This window comes from Thamnophis sirtalis, unplaced genomic scaffold, assembly GCF_051295495.1.
Source record: "Thamnophis sirtalis isolate CommonGarterSnake01/CBP01778 unplaced genomic scaffold, rThaSir2_p1.2 scaffold_2, whole genome shotgun sequence".
Taxonomy (NCBI): Eukaryota; Metazoa; Chordata; class Lepidosauria; order Squamata; family Natricidae; genus Thamnophis; species Thamnophis sirtalis.
The window spans coordinates 88,356,292-88,380,266 of NW_028261382.1; the positions used below are offsets into that span (position 1 = coordinate 88,356,292).

Consider the following 23,975-nt stretch of genomic DNA (forward strand, 5'->3'; position numbering starts at 1 on the left):
GCTCAGGTGCCTCCTGGTGGCCAACCAGCCTCTCTTTGCCCTGCTTGGAGTCGGAACCCTGTCAGGGTCCTCCACATCCTCCAGAGTTGACTCATAGGGCCCCTTGCTATCGGAGTCTGGTGGCAGCTCCAACGGCTCCTGCTGGGCCACAACACCTCCCTGTGTCCCTTCACTGTTGAAGACAGATGCAGGCTGTTGGGGATGAGTCTGTGTTTCCATCTCAAACTGAAGCGCAAATGGTTTCTGTAGTCTTACATTTTTTCTGGAAACCCGTTCATACTCTCGCCCCAATCGAAGAATATTCATCCCAAAGTACGTAGCTAAAAAACTATGGAGATTCTCAGTCACCCGGGGTGACGGTCGTCCCAAAGATGCTTTTTTTCAGGTGGCAACTAGACCAGTGATGGTGAGAAAAATCAGCTGGCCGATGTGTGCATGCGCGCTGGAGCTGACGGCTCATGTGCCGGCAAAGATGGCTCCGTGTGCCACCCCTCCCACATGCGTGCAACAGGTTCGCCATCACGGAACTGGACTTTTGGGGTTTCTTTTTTCTTTGAAGATGTTTCGCTTTTCATCCAAGAAGCTTCTTCAGCCCTGATTCAGTTTTACAGCCTAACAACTTTTGTGGAAAATTCCCCAAAGACATGGATGGTGGCGTTCCGTGTTCTGAAATTTGGGAGTATTGGGTTCAGCCTGTTCGCACCTATTCGGGAGAACCGGTTGGTAACTTTCTAAGCAGTTCGGAGAAACGATTGTTGGAAGAAATCTTTTGTTTTTCCCCACTTTACAGGGCTAATCCTGTAAAGAAGGCAGGAAGGAAGGAAACATTCTGGTGTTGTTTCTAGCCTCATCTTTATTGCCCTGCTTACAGAAACTGCCTCTCCAGTTAACCCTTATTACCATTGTAACAACTAAGACGAAGTGCCCATCGACCTGAGTGATATTGACTTGGCCACGCCCACATGATCACATGACCACTGAGCCCCGCCTACCCAGCTGGTCATTAGGGCAGAGAACCGGTTGGTAAATTATTTGAATCCCACTACTGATTGGGTTGCACCCAAAGGTTGCACAATGAAAACCAGCAATAATAACAGGGGTTAAAATAGAATGGAAACCTGAATTTTTTTTTATTAGGAATAATGTCTGCGAAATACAAAAAAGAAATCCAGTGTTTAATACGACATATAATTACGGCGGCAAGGATTGCCTTTGCCCAGAAATGGAAAAACAAATTAATTCCAAGCGAAGATAAAATAATAAGAAAGGTTATGGGCTGTGCCGAAATGGACAAACTAACTAAAGAAATCCAGGGAAAAGAAGAATCAGAATTCTACCAGATATGGGATAAATGGTATAGGTGGATGGAGGAAAGAAACAAGAATCAATGAAGGAATATAACAAAACTCAAAAAATAATAGTTATGAGTAAAATAAGAGGGTTAAGAATGGTGAAATCCAAATGAAATACAATAGAATACAATAGAAGGGGACTGATATAAATTGTTTAAAGTTAGTTTAGCAAGGAGGAGCTAAGCTCAATGTAAAGAAGTTATCAATTTTTTACTCTTTTTTCCAATATATTTTAGGCTGTTTTTGTTAAAGATTTATACCGTGTATGGGTTCTGGGAAGTGGGGGAGGGAAGGCTGGGGGAGGGGTTGGGGGGAGGGTGGGAGGGAGGGAGGTTTGACGAGGGGTGTTAGATTTTAATGTAATATGATTGCACATGTATACTGTTTTCTCTTATTTTTTTCTTTAAAACTAGGATATGTTAAGTATATTTTTATGGAAGTATAAATACTATCAACATAGATTGGAGTTTGCTCAGAAGCGGAAATACACCAATGAGAGGAAGAGTGGGAAACAGAAGGGAGATAGGAAGAGAGGGAGAGGAGAGGGTAAGGGGGGAAGATGAGGAAGATAAGGAGGAGTGGAATGTAGAGAGAAAGATGGGAAGAGAGGGATAGGAGAGAGGGTAAGGGGCGAAGATGAGGAGGATAAGGAGGAGTGGAATGTAGAGAGAGGAGAAGGAGAAAGGAAGGGGAAGTAGAGTAGGAAAGGATGATGGAGGGAAGATGAGAAGTAGGAGAGAGGTAGAAGAAAGAGGTGTATGGAGAGCAGAAGAGCTAATAATGGGTTTTTATTTTTGGGGGCGTTGATGACAAGAGGAACTGATGTAATCATTATTTATTACTATATGATACTGGCTATGTATAGCATACATGTGATTGTATGTTATGAAAATGGAAATAAAAAATATGTTTAAAAAAAAAAGAGTTTCCAGAAAATCGAGGGTTGATTGATTGTTTGAATGGGATCATGTGGAACTGCAAAATGAGGCAGAGGAAAGTTTCATGGGGTGGAACCAGCCGCAGAGCTCCAGGTGGTTTCACCTCTGCCAATCTAGTTCTTTTTGCCTACCTGCGTGACAATGAATGACTTGCGTTTAATTTTCGGGAACTGGCTCATATTTATGGCTAGTTGCAACATCCTGTAGTTAACATGAGTATAATTTGCAGGAAAGTCACAGGTGTACAACCGTTGTAAAAGGCGTCACTGTAATTACACGGTTGTAATTTACAACACTTGTTGCCATTGTCCAGAAACGTGCAAAAAAAATTGTTGGCAACAATTTGGCACTTGTTGCCATTGCTTGACGAGCATGTGAATCACATCACCGTTATAGCATCCCCATATAGTCATGTCACAAAAATTCAGATGCTTTGGCAACTGACTCATTTGTTTGACCGTTGCTGTATCCCCTTTTTATGACCTTCTGAGAAGCAGAGCCAGTCGGGTAACTGGATTCACTCAACAACTAGACTACTAACTTATCAACTGCAGCGATTCACTTAAGAACTCTGGTGAGAAAGATCGTAAAACGGGGCAAAAACGCATTTGAGAGACCGCCTACTGCCAATTACCTCCACTAGACCGATACGATCTCATCAATTAGGCCTCCTCCGAATTCCATCTACTAGCCAGTGCAAACTGGCAACTACCCGGAGGAGAGCCTTCTCGGTGGCTGCTCCGACCCTCTGGAACGAACTCCCCGTGGAGATTCGGACCCTCACCACCCTCCAGTCCTTCCGCGCCGCTTTGAAGATCTGGCTGTCCCGGCTGGCCTGGGGTTAAGATTCCAACCCCACCCGAATTGTGTGACTGTTGTGCTCTCTTTTAATATGTTGTATTGTTTCCATATTGGAATACTGTTTGTCTTCCCCCCCCTCCCTTTTTGAATTGTGAGCTGCCCTGAGTCCCCCCAGGGAAAAGGGCGGCATACAAATAAAGGGAATTCTAATTCTAATTCTAATTTAGCCAATGTCTTACTTAACGACAGATATTTTGGGCTCAATTGTGGTCGTAAATCGAGGATCATCTGTATTACAGTTCAGTGCAAGAGAGTCTGGTAACTAACAAGTTGGTACCCAAGGCCTTGGCGCAGCAAACTAAGCTGACTTTATATATTTTTCTCTTTCTTTTTTTACTTTCTGCCTGGTGTGTTTGTGAAGGCAGTCTATTAGGTTAGTTAATGGTTCAGTCCACTGTTCAAACCCAGAAAATGGATTAACCAAGTTAAGTCTGTTCTGCAAACTCTGCCAGGATGAAGTACTTAAAAGGAGTTAATTCGCTCGGTCCTGCGTAATCTTCATTTTAAGTAGGTTGCTTAAGGGACTTTCGAGCCAGTTCACTTCGGACCATCTGTTCTGTTTTCTTTTCCTGCCCTGTTGATTTATAGAATTAATAGTGGAAACACAGCTGTAGTGTTAGCGAGTGGGTGTCATCTAAATAAAATTAGGTTCTCTGTTTTCGACATTGTTGAGAAATGAGAGGTAGAGTCATGTTTTTTTTTTAATTTCATCTTTAAAAAATGTGTCTTAAAACTGGGAGAACAAGAGATGTAGAGGCTATAAATCAAGCCAGGCTTTTCCTTGGCTTACAGACATACTTATTTTATTGGTTCAAACATATCAGTGCAAAAATACTTTAGTTTTTTCTAGGCATTTGATTTATTTCCCATTTCCTCCCCCTCTGAATACCAAGCGATATCCCAAACTTTGCTTCTCTTTCTTACTGAAGGAAAGCCCTCACTTATGACCACACCTGAGCCCAAAATTTCTCTTGCTAAGTGACACAGTTGTTAAGTGAGCTTTGCCCTGTTTTGCCACATCTCTTGCTATAGTCGTTAAGTGAACCACTCTGTTGTTAAGTTAGTAACACAACTCTTAAGTGATTCCGGCTTCCCCGTTGACTTGGCTTGTCAGTCGGTCACAAAAGGGGATCACCTGACCCCGGGACACCACAACCGTCGTAAGTATGAACTAGTTGCCCAGCACCTGAATTTTGCAACCGTTGTAAGTGTGAAAAAGTCAGTTTTTCCAGGGCCGCTAGACTTCAATCGGTCACTAAGCGAACTGTTAGAAGTCAAAGACTACCTGTACGCTGTTTTTCTCAGCTTCATTGTTTCTCCTGTTATCTGCATTGTGTTTGGCCTTGATTACCACAAGCCAAAAGTTGGAAATAAGGTTTCTTTTGCTGGTTTGAGCTACCCACTTTTAAACATAACTTGCATTCAAAGGTGCAGAGAGAGTATCAGATACAAGGGCTACAAACTTGGGGTTAGCAGAAGCTTACAAATTCCATAATGGATCTCTTTCCCAATGTCTTCTTTTTGTTGGTTTTTGTTTTAATGGAAAGCATTAGTGTTCCGAATATTGAAAAAAAACACCTGCCTATAATAATTTGTTTGTTCCTTCGTTCATTCATTCATTCATTCAGATTTATTAAAACTAACTCTCCTCCTCTCTTCCCCATTCTAGAGTATTTTATGGTTGAAAGGAAGGGACGCGGTAGCTCACGGGCTAAGACGCTGAGCTTGTCGATCAGAATGGTCGGCAGTTCGGCGGTTCGAATCCCTAGCGCCGCGTAACGGAGTGAGCTCCCCTGACTTCTCCCAGCTTCTGTCAACTTAGCCATTCAAAAGCATGTAAAAAAATGCAAGTAGAAAAATAGGGACCACCTTTGGTGGGAAGGGAACAGCGTTCCGTGCGCCTTCGGCATTTAGTCATGCCGGCCACATGACCACGGAGACGTCTTTGGATAGCGCTGGCTCTTCGGCATTAAAACGGAGATGAGCACTGCCGCCTAGAGTCAGGAACAATTAGCAAATATGTGCAAGGAAAACTTTTACCATTACCTATGGTTGAAAGAGTACCCTGTTGAAGGACCTGTGCTTAATACTTTGCCTACTCTTTTCTTTGCTCAGGATGGAAGATACTTGGAATATTGGCCGTATTTTTGGTGATGGTGTGGTATACGATATCCCGGGAAGAAAGGTATATACCGCTGTGAGTGTATTTCTTAAAACAACAGCAACTGGATTATAGGAAGTTCATATATTCTTTGAGTTCAGCTCCCCTCGGCTGATTGCTCACTTTTCTTCTTGAAATCTGGGGCTGGATCTGATGGAATACTCTTGAGTCACGGGAGGAAGATCCACAACCAAAACTACTATTAGATCAAAGACATTTGAATCTGGGCCAGATCTATAATTCAAGTAAGCATCTCAGACAAACCCCACCTTTGTTTTAATGATAATTATAAAAGGAGAGATGGAGGAAGTACGTTCAAACTTGCAAAATAAACTGCCCCCCTACTCCCATGCCCATCTCCCTTCCCCCTCCCGTGCGCTCCTCTTTCCCGCCCTGTCTACGATCCTGGCGCTTTGCCCCAAATCCATCAGGCGCTTCCCCATTGGTCCACTGGAGGGTGAACATCATGGCTGGTTTTCCAAATGAAGCTGCGAAGGAACTGACGTCACAAACAATTGCCGCTCTAGGACAGCACACTCGCTCTCCTTAACGGCACAGGCATTTCAGAGTTAAGCTGGAACACACACACACCCAGTATTTGTTTCATCTGGGTACTAAGTTTGGTTGAAATTGCTTGAGGTGCTCCAGAGTTCTGCTGAAACATACATATATACATATATCAAATAAATAAAAGGAGAGATGAAGGAAGTATGTTCAGACTTGTAAAATAAATATTAGCCATGGCAGTAGTCTAAAGCAGGGAACTACAACACTAATACTACACTTATTGTGAGGTTACAATAATTATTGTAATTGAAGTCTTGTGCATTGCCCCTCCCCTGCCTATGTTCCAGAGAAACACACAGAGGGCTAATTCTGAGATCCTTATTTACATACCTGCTGAATCATTTTTTGTTTATCAGACACAGCCCATTGTGGATTTTGTTGCTACAACTCTGTAATAAAAGTTATGCCAGCTTGCATGATTTTGCTTTCCTAGGCCCATCTATCTTGGAGGACTGATGCCATGAAATTGCTTGTAAAAGCAGGAAAATAATCATAGTCAATACCCTATTTTTCCCCCCAAACAATTTTACCAAAATCTTGTTTGGGACTACCTATATCCTTAGGCACTATCTTGATATTTCTTAGGTCCTCGGTTCGGATTTGGATTGTTTAGTTTTCCCCAATTTCAAGATTATGAATCTGACTGTAGATTAATACTATTATTACTAAAAGTACTGCTAATAATAATAAGAAGAATCTAACTGCATTGTTTAGTTTTCCCCAATTTCAAGATTATGAATCTGACTGTAGATTAATACTATTATTACTAAAAGTACTGCTAATAATAATAAGAATCTAACTGCATTGTTTAGTTTTCCCCAATTTCAAGATTATGAATCTGACTGTAGATTAATACTATTATTACTAAAAGTACTGCTAATAATAATAAGAATCTAACTGCATTGTTTAGTTTTCCCCAATTTCAAGATTATGAATCTGACTGTAGATTAATACTATTATTACTAAAAGTACTGCTAATAATAATAAGAATCTAACTGCATTGTTTAGTTCTCCCCAATTTCAAGATTATGAATCTCTGTAGATTAATACTATTATTACTAAAAGTACTGCTAATAATAATAATCTAATTGCATTGTTTAGTTCTCCCCAATTTCAAGATTATGAATCTGACTGTAGATTAATACTATTATTGCTAAAAGTACTGCTAATAATAATAATAAGAATCTAATTGCATTGTTTAGTTTTCCCCAATTTCAAGATTATGAATCTGACTGTAGATTAATACTATTATTACTAAAAGTACTGCTAATAATAATAAGAATCTAACTGCATTGTTTAGTTCTCCCCAATTTCAAGATTATGAATCTCTGTAGATTAATACTATTATTACTAAAAGTACTGCTAATAATAATAATCTAATTGCATTGTTTAGTTCTCCCCAATTTCAAGATTATGAATCTGACTGTAGATTAATACTATTATTACTAAAAGTACTGCTAATAATAATAATAAGAATCTAACTGCATTGTTTAGTTTTCCCCAATTTCAAGATTATGAATCTGACTGTAGATTAATACTATTATTACTAAAAGTACTGCTAATAATAATAGGACTTGAATTATTAAATTTCCACCATCCTTAATCTGGGAATCTAACTGCAGATCATTAACAACGGGGGTGTCAAACTCGATTTCATTGAGAGTCACATTGGGTTTGACCTTGGTGGGGATGTGGCCGGGGGGAGGCGTGACATGGGAGCCCGTTTTCCCTGGCAGAGGCACCGTAGGCTGGTCCTTCACTGTTTCCAGGGCAGCTCCGTGGGCCCAGATCTAAGCACCCTGTGGCCTGGATCTGGCCCAAGGGCCTTGAGCTTGACAGCCCTGCCTCACAACAACAACAACAACAACAACAACAACAACAACAACAACAACAACATCACTTTCCTCCGCCTTGCCATTTGTCTTCCAGTTTTGATTTCCACTTCCAAGATGAAAAGATGACTTGTCCTTTCAAAGAGGTAGAAAAGAAAGCTGCACAACTGATATCAAAGTGAGTAATGGGGCTGCTTGTTTGCTAGATGAATGAGTTGATTGCAGATCTTTTCTGTTTAATTTTCCTGGACTTCAGGGTGGGGGGAGGAATGTAGTAGGGCAAGGAAGTATTGTTCAATAAGATAGGAAGGATAAAGTAGAGAAGCTGCCAACAGCCTCTGAATCATATCTTCTTCATCTTTTCTTCCTTAACTTCAGTTACACACGGGAACCTCCACTCTTTTTACACCTAAAGGATTATTTCTGGGTGAAGACCCCCTCCCTTTATGAACTGCCTTATGGTACAAAAGGAACAGGTAAGCAAACCATATGCCTCCTTCTCTTCCTCCCTCCTCCTTATCATAAAGTCTTCTGACCTAGGCTTCCCCAAAAAGCACGAGGCAGAGTCCTGGTCCCGACAAAGCCCCTTTTTATTAAAAGAATGTGAATTCTTCTCATTCGCCATCAGCAAGTCCTGGCAAGCAGTCTTTCAAAGGAATATTTATGACCACAGACCTTATCTAGCTTGGAAAGCTGCCATGTAAATAGTTTCCAAATGGGGTGCTGTGCAAGGAAAGACTGGGCACAGAGTCTCTGAGATTCACGGATAGATTTTCACACTCCTGAAACTTATCCAACGACTGAACGAACAAATTGTTTCCTGCAAAAGCCTCTCTCTCCTTTTGCTCCTCTTTTATTTCCTTCGGGAGGGGCATCCAGAGGTGGGTTCCTACCAGTTCGCACCAGTTCGGTAGAACCGGTTCGTCAAATCTACCGAACCGGTTAGAAGAGGTTCCACCAGTGGACCCGGAAAACAGGACACACCTATAGAAGAGGTTCCAAAATTTTTTGAAACCCACCACTGACAGACAGACAGACACACACACATACAGACTCACAGAGAGAGAAAGAGAAAGAGAAAGAAAGGAAGAAAGAAAGAAAGAAAGAAAGAAAAAAAGAAAGAAAAAGTGAGAGAGAGATGAAAGAAAAAAGAATAAAGGGACAGAGACAGAGAGAGAGAGAGAGAGAGAGAGAGAGAGAGAGAGAGAGAGAGAGAGAGAGAGAGAGAGAACACATGGCTGGCAAGCCACTCGAACCAGGTCACATGACCAGCAAGCCACTCCCACAAAGGAGGCCACACCCACAGAGTAGGTTCGAAAATTTTTTGAAACCCACCACTGGGCCAATCACCTTCCACCTGTGACTTTACTCTCAAGTCTACCCTGATTTCTGAGTTGTTTTTTTCTTCTGGCAGCTCCGCGCATGCGCACACTGGGAACAGGCTCTAGTTGTTCCTCTGCCTCACTGCTCTCTAGCTCTATAGGCACCTGATCACTGCCAGATGAACTCAGCTCCGTCTCTGCCTCTGAGCCAGAGCCCTCGTCCGAGCCTTCCCCAGCCTCCAGGACTGGCCCAGGTTCCTCCCCAACCCGCTCACTGTCCACCTCTGTTGCTAGCTCTGCTGGCCGCTAGCGGAGCCGCAACATAAAGCTTCTGTTGTCATCAAATCTTGTCTGGTTTCATTGGACAATCTTCATCCTCTGTTATTAATGGCTTTGTTGGGATTATAGCCCAACCTATTAAATTTCATTTGCCCGACATGCCCGAACCCGATGCAGAATGTGTGTTGTTATTATTTTTAGCAATTTTGTCCTCCACTAAATTCCTACAAGATCCACTCTATCATCTTCAGATGATCTCCAGGCAGACCGAGGATTATGTAGCTTCCCCTCATGGAGTTGTATTTGATGTCCTTTCAAATTGCACACTCAAGAGCTGTGTGACAAGACATTCATCAAATTGTTTAGTGGGCTCTCCACTGCCTACTCTAGCTAGCTTTGTTTGGTATCAACAGTTACTGCAATCAGAGTAGACTTGCTATGCGTTGAAAAAGAAGTATGGAAGTGGAGGAAGAAAAAGATAGTTCCGGTCCTTTGCGCGCTCTCTCATTGGGTGACCTTGGCCAGTCACTCTCAGTCTCAACCCTAGGAAGAAGAAAGAAATGATACATCACTTTCAACAACTTAGCGAGAACAGTGTAGGGATTTATCCAGGCAGTTGACAGGAATCAAGATTGACTCAAAGGTAGCCACTCTCCCATTATGATACAAGTTTAAAGTACTGTATTTTTCAGACTATAAGACGCACCTAAATTTACAGGAGGAAAACAAGACAAGAATAGTTTTTGGCCTCCATGTGTCACGTTTTTGCCCTCCCCGGCCCGCAGTACTCCGCACAGCCCGTTTTAGCCAAAAATGGGCCTGTTTTTGCCAAAAAGGGGCCATCTTTGGGCTCCCAAGCCCTCAGTGCATCACATTTTCACCCTCCCAGGCCCCCTGAAGAACTCTGCAGGGTTCCACATGGCTGTCTTAGCCAAAAATAGGCCCATTTCTGCCAAAAATGGGCCAATTTTGAGCTCCCAAGCCCTCCATGTTTCGCATTTTCGACCTCCCAACCCCCCAGAAGCACTCTGCAGTGCTCCACAAGGCCTGTTTTTGGCAGAAACGCACCCATTTTTGGCCTGAAAGTGTTTCTGGGGGCCTGAAAGGACAAAAACACGACACACTGAGGGCTTGGGAGCCCAAAAATGGGCCATTTTTTGGCAAAAACAGGATGTGCGGAGCACTGCAGAGTGCTTCTGCGGGCCAGGGAGGGCAGAAATGCAACACGCAGAGCAGAGGTGGTATTCAGCAGGTTCTAAACAGTTCTGGAGAACTGGTAGTGGAAACATTGAGTAGCTCGGAGAACCGGTAAATACCACCTCTGACTGGCCCTGCCCCCATCTATTCCGAGTCCCAGCTGATCAGGAGGAAATAGGGATTTTGCAGTATCTTTCCCCTGCCATGCCCACCAAGCCACGCCCACCAAGCCACGGCCACAGAATCAGTAGTAAACATTTTGAATCCCACCACTGATGCAGAGCGTTCGGGAGGCCAAAAATGCCCATATTCAGTCTATAAGATACACCTAAATTTTCACTCATTTTTACGGGGGAGGGGGGGTGTAAGGTGCGTCTTAAACTCCAAAAAATACGATTTCTTTGAGCCAGAAAAGAGTTTTTTTTTTAAATTTCAGGAATAGTTATTTAAGTTCCTTCTTCAATATTACTATGGTTATGATCTAATATCTAGTCTAATATTTGTCGATCTCTTTTTCTGCCCAAAAGCTCTGAAAATAATTTTTCATCTCAGGACAAAGGATTTATACAACTTGGTGTGATTTGCCGTTGTATGATTTTGTTAACGATTATCGACAGTGGAATCACATCCATCCATTTAAAAGAGATCTCCATATTAATTATTCCAACTGTGTGACCCTGTTAACTTCATTGGTTTTTCCTCCAACAGACAAAATGGTTCAGTTGACAGTAATGCACTAGGTAAAACTTTTGCTGCACATGAATGGATCCATTATAAAGTTGCTCTTGGTTGGCATTTTAACCATAATAGCAAAACAAAGGAAATTATTTCGTCTACAGCTTCCTGAGCCTGAGATATGAGCTGCTGTACATCACTGAGTTGGTTACTCAAAAGTGGCAGATATTCATTAAATTTACTTATTTGTTCAAGAAGGGACGAACTCCAAAAACTAAACACAGTTCAAGGATTTGTGTAGAAAAAAGAAACAGTATATATTTCCTAATCTTTGTTCCTCTTTGCGCAAGACAGTACTGCCATTGTATACCAAAACCACATAATGAAGAGTCTATTGTGTTACCAAATGGGTTAGAGTCTTATACATCTTAACTTTATTTCCATAAGGATTATCTGGTGTTTCTCTTACATTTCAAGTACAAATTGCTAATGACAGGCAAATAGAATTTTTCTCACAATACTGCATGTAATGTGTTTTGAAAAGCTGAACGTTTATTTTTATTTTATTAAATTGTTTAGTAGCACAGATCTCTTTTTAAATGTATTAAATACCAGACCTTTGGAGAGAGAGAGAGAAAAAAAAAACTGTTAAGAAAAGACATGTAATTTATTCTTATTACCTTGATGGCACTTTCATCTTCCAGAAGTTAAAGAAAAGGAACAATAGAAGCAGCTAGCCTTAGCTGCTTGATTACCAGGAAAAACCTAATTGTAAAATGCAAACCTTTGTTCGAAAATGATAAGGTTACCTTAAATTTATGCCACTCAGAGAAAGACGGGAAACTAAGCATATCCAGACATTCAGCCTGTATCTTAGCAAAGTGGACTGCAACATGTTTAAGGAGATATTTGTTATCGTTTTCTCAGTAGAAATATTTTAAGAAATTCCAGATAAATTGGCATTTTAGTGAAAGGAAACATTGAATAACAGAATAACAAACGTGTAAGGGACCTTGGAGGTCTTCTAGTCCAACCCCTTGCTCAAGCAGGAAATGCTGTATTGGAGGTCCTACATAAACCTACATTGAAAGAACCGAGACTACACAATTAAACAAGTCAAGAAAATGAGAAGCATCTAAATATATATATATATATGGTGAACTCAGTTTCAGAAGAAAAATGTAGAGGAAACATGTTTTAAATAAGCTGTGTTAAGATTGACTACAAAAGGAACCGTTGCAATAAAAGCGCCAAGGCTATGAATTGAAGGGTTCAAATAAATTTATTGAAAACAATTGGGGAAAAACTCGCAAGAGTCACAAAGCCGAGTCAGAGAAAAGTGTTTTCCGTCTTCCAAAAAGTGAAAAAGGAAATCTAAATAACCAGCCATCTTGATGCCGATACTTGTGTGTATCTCGACTAGGGCTCCCTACCTTAGAAGAGCGAGGGAACTCCTCATGGAGGACTTACACCCTGATCTGTCCTTCTTTACCCTCCTACCGTCGAGAAGGAGATAGAGAAGCATAGCCAGCCGCACAAACAGGCTGAAGAACAGTTTCTATCCGTGGGCTGTCAGACTCCTGAATGCGAAATAACATCATGAGCCGAGGTGGCGCAGTGGTTAGGGTGCAGTACTGAAGAGGCCACTTCAGCTGACTGTTATCTGCAGTTCAGCGGTTCTAATCTCACCGGCTCAAAGTTGACTCAGCCTTCCATGCTTCCGAGGTGGGTGAAATGAGGACCCAGACTGTGGGGGGCAATATGCTGACTCTGTAAACCGCTTAGAGTGGGCTGAAAGCCCTATGAAGCGGTATATAAGTCTAACTGCTATTGCTATTGCTATCATAACTACGTAGTACGATGGGTTTGCAGGGCCGGCTCAACATGTAACATGTCCACACTGGTGCAATAGAACTGGGTGTTTATTAATATGATTTATTGGGTTAGGGATTTTCCCGGAGCGTTGTATTGCGTTGGGTGTGTGTATGTGTCCTGAGGGAGCTCAACCAATCTCATTGTACATGTGTTGTGCACTGCCAGATAATAATAATTATTACTATTATTACTAGATTGTTGGGGCACTTAAGAGTGTGAACATTTAGAGGGAGAAATAACTATTCACAAAGAGGCAGATTAGGTTTCTCAACGATCCATCTTATCAGATTAATTAACTTAAGTACTTTCAGGATAAAAATAGATCCGGAGGCAGCATCCTGACAGGGATAAGGAATTAGATCAATAGTTTATAGTTTATAGTTTATTGGAATTTGTAGGCCGCCCTTTTCCCTGAGGGGACTCAGGGCGGCTCACATAAACTAGGAGGGGGGGGGATACAGACAACAAAATAGAGACAAATACTAAAATGGTAAGCAACATACATTCATCATTCGGGAGGGGTCACTATCCTTATCCCCAGGCCTGGCGGGCGAGCCAGTTCTTCAGGGCTGTGCGGAAGGCTTGGACGGTGGAGAGGGTGCGGATCTCTACAGGGAGCTCGTTCCAAAGGGCCGGGGCTACTGCTGAGAAGGCCCTCCTCCTTGTAGTTGCCAGCCGACACTGGCTGGCCGATGGAATACGGAGGAGGCCTAACCTATGAGATCAGTCGGTGAGCTTTCTGCCTTTTTAAGGGTGTCTTTTTGTGAATTCAGTTATTTTGTTTCTAGGGCAACTCAACTCATCATGGCCAATTCATCACAGCTAACTCGCCATGGGGAACTTGCCATAGGACAAAAGTTGCGTAATATCAAAGAAATTGCGGAATAAAATCATCAAAGAAAGGAGGACAAAGTGAAATGTGAACAACAAAAATTAAAATGATTTTTTTTTAAAATTACAAGTAGTCCTTGACTTAACGATCGGAACTGAGTCCAACATTTCTGTTGCTATGTGAGGCGTTTGCTAAGTGGGTTTTACCCCACTTATACGACCTTTGCAGTTGTTAAGTTAGTAACACGGTTGTTAAGTGAATGTCAGAAAGTCACAAAAGGGGATGATATGACCCCGGGACATTGCAACCATCATAAATGTGAACCAGTTGTAAGTCGAGGACTGCCTGTATTTTAAATAATTAAATAAAGTTGTTGAAATTTCCCGTGGCGAGTTGCCCCGTGGCGAATTGGCAGTGTTGAGTTCGCTGCAGCAAGTTAGCAATAGCAATAGCAGTTTGACTTATATACAGCTTCATAGGGCTTTCAGCCCTCTCTAAGCGGTTTACAAAGTCAGCATGTCGCCCCCAACAATCCGGGTCCTCATTTTACTCACCTCGGAAGGATGGAAGGCTGAGTCATCCCTGAGCCGGTGAGATTTGAACCACTGAACTGAGATAGCAGTCAGCTGAAGTGGCCTGCAGTACTGCACTCTACCCACTGCGCCACCTCGGCTCTTATTATTGCCCCATTATTTTCTGTTGTTACTAATGTCCACGTTAACTTAACCGGCTTTCTTGATTTCCTTTGTTCTTTGGTTTGCAGAGGATATTCTCCTTCGTCTCCTAGCAATCACAACTTATTCTCTCCCTGAAAACTTTCAAAGGTAAGACCAGTTCATCCATTTTTTTCTCTCTCTTAGGTTTTAAGCCCTTTGGAAATGTCCAATTTCATTTTGAAAATTTAGAATTCAGAATACAAAAGAGCTGGGAGGGACCTTGGAGGTCTTCTAGTCCAGCCTTCTTCTCAAGCAGGAGAACCTATGCTATCTCAAGATTGTCCAATCTTTTCTTAAAAACCTCCAGTGATGGAGCACCCATGATTTCTTTTTTTTATTTTATTTTTACAATATAAATATTTTTATTTCCATTTTCATTTTCATAACACACACTCACATGTATACTATACATAGCCCGTATCGTATAGTATTAAATAATAATTACATCAATTCCTCTTGTCAACAATACCCAGAAAAATAGAAGCCCATTATAGCTCTTCTGCTCTCCATACACCTCTTTCTTCTACCACCCTCCAACTTTCTATCTTCCCTCCATCATCCTTTTCTACTCTACTTCCCTTCCCTTTCTACTGCTCCTCTCTCTACAATCCACTCCTCCTTATCCTTCTCAACTTCCCCCCTTACCCTCTCTCCTATCCTTCTCTTCCCATCTTTCTTCTCCCTTCTATTTCCCACTCTTCCTCTCCTTGGTGTATTTCCTCTACATGTCAATATACTTAACATATCCTAGTTTTAAAGAAAAAATAGTAATAATAATAGTAATGAGAATATAAGAAAAAAAAACAATATACATGTGGGGTCAAATTACATTAAAATCTAACACGTCTCGTCAAACCTGATATATATCCCTCCCCCCCACCCTCCCACAACCTACCCCCCCCCCCGACTTCCCAGAACCCGTACACGGTATGGATTTTTAACAAACACAGTCTGAAATATATTGGAAAAAAGAATAAAAATTAATTAAAAAATAAGCTGCTCCACTGGTAACTGTCCTCACTGTCAGGAAGTTTCTCCTTCATTCCAGCTTCTTTGATTGGTTTCCATCCGTTGTTTCCTGTCCTGCCCTTTGGTGCTCTGGAGAATAATTTGACCCCCCTCTTCTTTGTGGCAGCCCCTCAAGTACTGGAATACTGCTATTTTGTCACCCCTAATTCTTCTTTTCTTTAGACTGGCCAGACACCCAAAATACATGAACCTCTTCTATAGAAGAGGTTAGAACTGGCAGGAACCCACCCCTGACTGTCTATCTAGAGATTGACCACAGTATATTCCCGAGAGGCTCGCATCACTGTGTGGAGGGGCGAAGGCTGTGAGTTGTAACAGTGTGTTGTCCTTGTGCGGTGCCTTAAAAGTCCTCTGTCTTGCAGCTTGGAGTGCCGGCGATGTGCAGTAATTGGGAATGGTTACCGGCTGAGAAACAGCTCCATCGGAGAAGTCATTAACAAATACGATATTGTGATCAGGTATTGAGAAGCAGAGGGGGCCGGTGTTTGTCTGGGTCATTTCCATGTGTAGCAGACAGGTGGTGCTCTCGCCTCACAATCAGGAGGCTGTGAGTTCGATCTTAGAAAGAGGCAGATATTTCTCTCTCTGGATACAATGAGAATATATCTGCTTTAACAAAACTCCGCACAGGCAACAGGAAGGGAATCCAGCCATTAAACACTCAGCTCCTTTCATATATCCATATATTGCCCAGACTCCACCCCTCCACTGCAAGGGATTATTGGGTCATTAAAAGAAGATGATTTCTATCTATATCAGAGCGGGCCAGAAAATTATTCATCATGCGGAAAAAATTAGGCCTGAGCATATTAGGGCATATCTTTGGCTTCAACGTTGGAATACCTGATGCTAGGGTGCTGTTTCTGCCAATATTCAGGCAGTCCTTGACTTACGACCATTTGTTTAGTGCGGTGTTTCTCAATCTTGGACCACCTGAAGATGCGTGGACTTCAACTCCCAGAAGCCCCCAGCCAGCAGAGCTGAAGATGCGTGGACTTCAACTCCCAGCATCCCCCAGCCAGCAGAGCTGACGATGGGTAGACTTCAACTCCCAGAATCCCCCAGCCAGCAGAGCTGAAGATGCGTGGCCCTGAAGATGCGTGGACTTCAACTCCCAGAATCCCCCAGCCAGCAGAGCTGAAGATGCGTGGACCTGAAGATGGGTGGACTTCAACTCCCAGAATCCCCCAGCCAGCAGAGCTGAAGATGCGTGGACCTGAAGATGCGTGGACTTCAACTCCCAGAATCCCCCAGCCAGCAGGGGATTCTGGGAGTTGAAGTCCACACATCTTCAGGTGGGCCAAGGTTGAGAAACACTGGTTTAGTGACTGCTTGAACAACACTGAAAAAAAGCGACATGTGACCAAAATTCGGATGCTTGGCAATTGGTTCAGATTTTTGACCATTCCTGTGTCTTTAGGTCCTGTCATCCCCTTTTGTGACCTTCGGACAAGGTATGTCAATGCGGAAGCCAGGTTCACTTAGCGGCTGTGTCACTAGCTTTATCAACGGCAGTGAGGTCACTTCACAACTGCGGCAAGGAAGGTGGTAAAATGAGGCAAAATTCACGTGGTAAATGTTTCACTTAACAACATAAATATTTGGGCCTCAATTGTGGTCGTAAGTCAAGGTCTACCTGTATTTACGACGGTTGAAGTGCCACACGATCCCCTTTTGCGATCTGCTGGCCAGCAAAGTCGATGGGGACGTCAGATTCCCTTAATGGCAGCATGGTTCCCTTAACAACGGCAGGGACTGGCTTACACCTGTGGCAAGAAAGGTTGTAAAATGGGACAAAACTCATTTAACAACTGTCTCGCTTAGCAATGGAAATTTTGGGCTCAATTGTCATAAATCGAGGACTAACTTTTTTTAAAAAAAATAAAATATTACTGGACCGGTTCTTGAAGAAAAAACATGCTCAGTTCTCATGTTCCATGTTTCCTGCCCAAATGACCAGTGGCTGCTATTCAGGCATCAGTTTCCTATAGCTGGAATATTTCCTAGTAGCAATAGCACTTAAACTTATATACCGCTTCACAGTGCTTTACAGCCCTCTCTAAGTGGTTTACAGAGTCAGCCTCTTGCCCCCGACAATCTGGGTCCTCATTTTACCCACCATGGAAGGATGAGTCAACTTTGAGCCGGTCAGGATCGAACTGCTGGCAGCTGGCAGTGGGCAGAATTAGCCTGCAATACTGCATTCTAACCACTCAGAGGGAAGGGAAGGGAAGGGAAAGGAAGGGAGGAAAGAAGGAAGGAAGGAAGGAAGGAAGGAAGGAAGGAAGGAAGGAAGGAAGGAAGGAAGGAAGGAAGGAAGGAAAGAAGGAAGGATGAGTCAACTTTGAACCGGTCAGGATCGAACTGCTGGCAGCTGGCAGTGGGCAGAATTAGCCTGCAATACTGCATTCTAACCACTCAGAGGGAAGGGAAGGGAAAGGAAGGGAGGAAAGAAGGAAGGAAGGAAGGAAGGAAGGAAGGAAGGAAGGAAGGAAGGAAGGAAGGATGGATGGATGAGTCAACTTTGAGCCGGTCAGGATCGAACTGCTGGCAGCTGGCAGTGGGCAGAATTAGCCTGCAATACTGCATTCTAACCACTCAGAAGGAAGGGAAGGGAAAGGAAGGGAGGAAAGAAGGAAGGAAGGAAGGAAGGAAGGAAGGAAGGAAGGAAGGAAGGGCACTTAGACTTATGTACCGCTTTACAATGCTTTACAGCCCTCTCTAAGCAGTTTACAGAGTAAGCCTCTTGCCCCCAGGGTCCTCCTACGTGAATCCATGCCCGTCTCATTGTGTATCTCCTTTTCTCTTCCTGTCTCCAGGCTGAACAATGCGCCAGTCCGCGGTTACGAGCGTGACGTGGGCACCAAAACCACCATGCGTCTTTTCTACCCCGAGTCAGCCCACTTCAATCCTCAGACCGACAACAACCCGAACACGTTGTTTGTCTTAGTGGCGTTCAAACCCATGGATTTTTTGTGGATGGAGACCATTCTCCATGACAAGAAGAGAGTAAGTGGTTAGCCGTGCTTTGCTGTGTTTAATTGTGGGAAAGCATCTTCCCTGCCCGAGACAAGACAAGTCCACTGATTCGGAAGCTCTTTTCTTCCAACCTCCAAAGCAGAGTGGTGTGTTATAAATACTGGATTTGTTTGTGGCGTTGAACGTGGGGCGCCCAATTTTGGTCTCACGTAACCGAGCTCATTCGCTAGATGTGGACAAGATCTATTTTCTTTATCTAGTTTCCTTGTCCGTCAATCAGAATCAGAATAGAGCTGGAAGGGACCTTGGAGGTCTTCTAATCCAGCCCCCTGCTCAAGCAGGCGATCCTTTAGCATTTCAAACAAGTGGCAGCTGCCGGAACTTCAGATCCAGGTTGTAAGTACCTCCAGGAAGGTCTCTTGTAACTTCAAATGGTCAGTAGGCAACCGGTCGTAAATTGAGGACATCTTGATGAAAAGGTTTTCTTCTTGTAAACCTCCAGTGATGGAGCGCCCATGATTTCTGAAAGCAACTTCTGTTCCACTGGTTAATTGTCCTTGTTGTTAGGAAGTTTCTCCTCCATTCCAGGTTGCTTCTCTCCTTGATAAGTTTCCATCCATTGCTAGAATGGTAGAACCAACATTGCTTCACTAAGTCCTTTTGCAATTGGAGAAGGCAGAAGGAATTACCCCGAGGAACAGGAAGAAAAGCAGTCAAATAAAGATACTTGTCAAATAAAAGAAACCTGAGTCTAAGACCGAAAGGAATTTTGAGAATGCTTTCAGATAAGACCTGCCCTGCTTTTCATTTCTCCTTTTAAAGGGACACGGTGGCTCAGTGCCTAAGACGCTGAGCTTGCCGATCAGAGAGGTCAACAGTTCAGTTGTTCAAATCCCTAGCGCTGCATAACGGAGTGAGCTCCCGTTACTGGCCCCAGTTTCGTCCAACTTAGCAGTTCGAAAGCACATAAAAAATACAAGTAGAAAAATAGGAACCACCTTTGGTGGGAAGGTTACAGCGTTCCGTGCACCTTCGGCATTTAGTCATGCCGGCCACAAGACCACAGAGATGTCTTCGGACAGTGCTGGTTCTTCGGCTTTGAAACGGAGATGAGCACCGCCCCCAAGAGTCGGGAACGACTAGCACATATGTGCGAGGGGAAGATTTACCTTACTTTTCATCAAGATATAGGTTGTCCTCAATTTACGACCGATTGCCTACTGACTATTTGAAGTTACAAGAGACCTTCCTGGAGCTACTTACAACCTGGTTCTGAAGTTCCGGCAGCTGCCCCTCTCCCCCCCTCCCCTTCCCACCAGCTACATGAATGTCAAACGGTTGTCGGCTGGCCCACATTTACTGCATTTTGCAGGCTCCTCCTGTCACATGATTGCATTTTATGAAGTTTCTGCCCCCAGAATTTTCTTCCAATTTTCAGCAAAACTGGCCCGTGGGGAACCAGTGGTTCACTTAATGACTGCGGCGTTTGCTTAACAGATGCTGTAAGAAAGGTGGTATACCCAGGTCGGCCATGGGTTGACCCGTTTTATAACTGTCACAACGTATGACCATGGTCGACAACTACCTGTAAAGAGAAGTAGGGGAGAGGTATATTCAAAGTTGCAAAATCCTGTTTCTATTAACCTTATAATAAAAGTAATTTTAGCTTGCGAGTTTTTGCTTTCCTATTTGGTCCACCTTGAAGGGTTAACACAACATCACAACAACACAGTCAGTAGAATGTTCATTCGGTATGTTCTGGGCAACTTTAATGCCAAACAGTAAGAAACTGCAGAGAGCATCAGGAACCAAATAGGGAGATCAAATGTACAAATGAAACAACAAAAAACTTCTCCTAAATTTGGAGAAGTACAGGTGATCAAGGGAGGTATAGTAATACCACTCTATAAAGCCTTAATAAGACCACACCTAGAGTACTGCATCCAATTTTGGTCACCACATTATATAAAAAAAGATATCGAGACTCTAGAAAGAGTGCAGAGAAGAGCATCCAGGATGATAAGAGGACTGGAGGCTAAAGCATATGAAGAACAGTTGCAGGAACTGGGCATGGCTAATCTAGTGAAGAGAAGGACCAGGGGTGACAGGATAGCAGTCTTCCAATATTTGAGGGGCTGCCACAGAGAGGAGGAGGGTCAAGCTATTTTCCAAAGCACCCAAAGGCCAGACAAGGAATAAGGGATGGAAACAGGTCAAGGAGAGATTCAACCTGGAAACAAGGAGAAATTTTCTGACAGTGAGAACAATCAACCCATGGAACAGAAGTTGCCTTCATCCCTGGAGGCTTTCAAGAAGAGACTGGACTGCCATTTGTCAGAAATGGTGTAGGGTCTGCTTGGGCGGGGGGGTTGGACTCGATGACCTACAAGGTCCCTTCCAACTCTGTTAATCTATAATCTAGCCCTCCATTTACAGGAGTTTGTTTAGGGACAGTGAAAAAATGTGACTCTTGACCCTTTTTCACACTTATGAGCCCTTCAGCATCCCCTGGTCACATGATGGAAATTCAGATGCTTGGCAACTGACCTGTAGTTATGACGGTTGTAGCATCCCCGGGGGTGTGTGTGTGTGTCAGGCGATCCCAGTGGTGGGTTTCAAAATTTTTTCAAACCTACTCTGTGGGTGTGGCCTCCTTTGTGGGAGTGGCTTGCCGGCCATGTGACCTGGTTGGAGTGGCTTGCCGGCCATGTGTTCTCTCTCCCTCTCTCTCTCTCCTTCCTTTTGTCTCTGTCCCTTTTTTCTTTTTTTCTTTCATCTCTCACTTTTTCTTTCTTTTTTTCTTTTTTATTTCTTTCTTTCTTCCTTTCTCTCTCTCTGTGAGTCTCTGTGTGTGTGTGTGTGTGTGTGTGTGTGTGTGTGTGTGAGTGGTGGGTTTCAAAAATTTTTGGAACCTCTTCTGTAGGTGTGGCCTGCTTTCCGGGTCCACTGGTGGAACCTCTTCTAACCGGTTCGGTAGATTTGATGAACCGCTTCTACCGAATAGGTGCGAACTGGTAGGAACCCACCTCTGGGCGATCCCCTTTCAGCCTTCTGACAAGCAAAGTCAACGGGGAAGCCAGATTCACTTAAAAACCATGTTAACTAATTTTAGAGCTACAGCGATTCACTTAACAAACATGCCAAGGGGAATCGTAAAACGGGACAAAACTCGCTTAACCAATGAGTCTCACTTAGCAACATCAGTTTTTTGGCATTACTTTTCTTTCTCTCTGTCTCTCTCTCTATTTAACCAGGTTAGTCTCTTTATGCTTTGATGTTGCGTTTGAAAATAAAGCCTGTGTGACTAATTTCCCTCTGTCTGATTTGTCTCCAGATTCGGAAGGGTTTCTGGAAACAGCCTCCTATCATTTGGAATGCAAATCCCAAGCAAGTACGGATTCTGAATCCGTATTTTATGGAGGTTGCAGCTGCTAAAGTGCTTAAGCTCCCAATGAAACACTTGTGGAAGCTTAGAGAGGTAAGAGAGATAAGCATATCTACGTGTGTGGGTAGTAGAGAGGGAGAGAAAGAATTAGAGGTATGAGTATGCAAGGAAGGCATGGATTATTTGAATACGTGATTTGAAGTCAACAGTCTTTTTCTCGCTTTTGGATATTCTTAAAATTGGGATCACAAATGGAGTTTTTCCCCCCCCCCCAAAAGATATAGGTAAAGGTTCCCCTTGTAGATATGCGCTACTCATTCCCGACTCTAGGGGGCGGTGCTCATCTCAGTTTCAAAGCCGAAGAACCAGCACTGTCCGAAGACATCTCCGTGGTCATGTGGCCGGCATGCAGTGGTGGGTTTCAAAAAATTTTCGAACCTACTCTGTGGGTGTGGCCTCCTTTGTGGGAGTGGCTTGCCACCCATGTGACCGGATGGGAGTGGCTTGCCGCCCATGTGACCTGATATGAAGATGCCGACGACACTTGTTAGAACCACCTTAAATTACCTCACACACAGCACTGGCAGGCATAAGAATATGATGTCAACTTGTTTTTTAAAAGGCATCTTTGGTTTACGTTAAAACAACTTCAACACACGCAATGTTCTGATTGCACCACAAACGCAGTAGCCATCCTTATCTTTCACAGAGGCACTGAGTTTTAGAAATATGAGCATGATAGTGTAGAGTAATCATATCCAAGGAGTGGTGGGTTTCAAAAAATTTTGGAAGCTCTTCTGTAGGTGTGGCCTGTTTTCCGGGTCCACTGGTGGAACCTCTTCTAACCGGTTTGGTAGATTTGACGAACTGGTTCTACCAAATAGTGCGAACTGGTAGGAACCCACCTCTGCTGGCATGACTAAACACCAGAGGCTCACAGAACGCTGTAACCTTCCCACCAAAGGTGGTTCCTATCTTTCTACTTGCATTTTGACATGCTTTTCACCTGCTAGGTTGACAGAAGCTAGGACAAGTAACGGGAGCTCACTCCATTATGCGGCGCTAGGGATTCGAACCATTGAACTGCCGACCTTTCTGATCGACAAGCTCAGCGTCTTAGCCACTGAGCCACCATCTCCCTTAAAGGACAACTAGACTTTTTTTTTGTTTTTGCCATAGACCAGAGGTGGGTTGCTCCCATTTTGGCCCAAATTGGGACAATCGGTAGTAGCACCGGTGGGAGTAGCTAAGACGTTGAGGTTGTCGATCAGAAAGGTTGGCTGTTCGGCAGTTCAAATCCCTAGTGCCGCGTAACAGAGTGAGCTCCAGTTACTTGTCCCAGCTTCTGCCAATCTAGCAGGTCAAAAGCATGTCAAATTGCAAGTAGAAAGATAGGAACCACCTTTAGCGGGAAGGTAACAGCATTCTGTGCGCCTTCGGTGTTTAGTCATGCTGGCCACATGACCCCGGAGACATCTTCGGACAGCACTGGCTCTTCGGCTTTGAAACAGAGATCAGCACCGCCTCCTAGAGTCAGGAATGGCTAGCACATATGTGCGAGGGAGTACCCTGTATACTGTATGTGCAGTCCTTCCACAGGTAGCAAAAAACAGCTTGGATTAAGCTCTCCTCCATAAACTGCTCATTCTCTTTGGTTATCTCTGTGCATCATATATCTAGACTTGACATCTCCATAGAAACTTCTAGGTTTTCCGAAGGAGGACTAGATAGCTGTGCCCAGTTGGCTGGCCGAATGAACGAATCGTTTCCCGAAAAAGCCCACTCCTCTTTTGTTTCCTCTGAGACGGGCCAGTCACCTCCAAGTCGACCCAGCTTTCTTAGTTGTTCTTGTCTCCTGGCAGCTCTGCGCATGCGCACACCGGGAACAGGCTCCAGCTGTTCTTCTGCCTCACTGCTGTCAAGCTCCCTCTCTGCCTCCAACGCAGAGCCCTTGTCTGAGCTTCCCTCAGCTCCC

At 43.5% G+C, this 23,975-nt stretch overlaps 1 protein-coding gene across 1 annotated transcript in view; it reads left to right on the forward strand.

Annotated features, from left to right (window-relative positions):
• The window catches only part of ST3GAL4 (ST3 beta-galactoside alpha-2,3-sialyltransferase 4), a 155,374-nt gene that overhangs the window by 125,522 nt on the left and 5,877 nt on the right, over nucleotides 1-23,975 (forward strand). Inside the window, exons 6-12 of the mRNA XM_087706342.1 lie at nucleotides 5,267-5,336; nucleotides 7,809-7,889; nucleotides 8,090-8,187; nucleotides 14,655-14,715; nucleotides 15,999-16,094; nucleotides 18,456-18,645; nucleotides 21,950-22,093. Of these exons, the coding sequence (XP_087562468.1) occupies nucleotides 5,267-5,336; nucleotides 7,809-7,889; nucleotides 8,090-8,187; nucleotides 14,655-14,715; nucleotides 15,999-16,094; nucleotides 18,456-18,645; nucleotides 21,950-22,093 (740 nt within the window). The remainder of the gene's footprint in view (nucleotides 1-5,266; nucleotides 5,337-7,808; nucleotides 7,890-8,089; nucleotides 8,188-14,654; nucleotides 14,716-15,998; nucleotides 16,095-18,455; nucleotides 18,646-21,949; nucleotides 22,094-23,975) is intronic.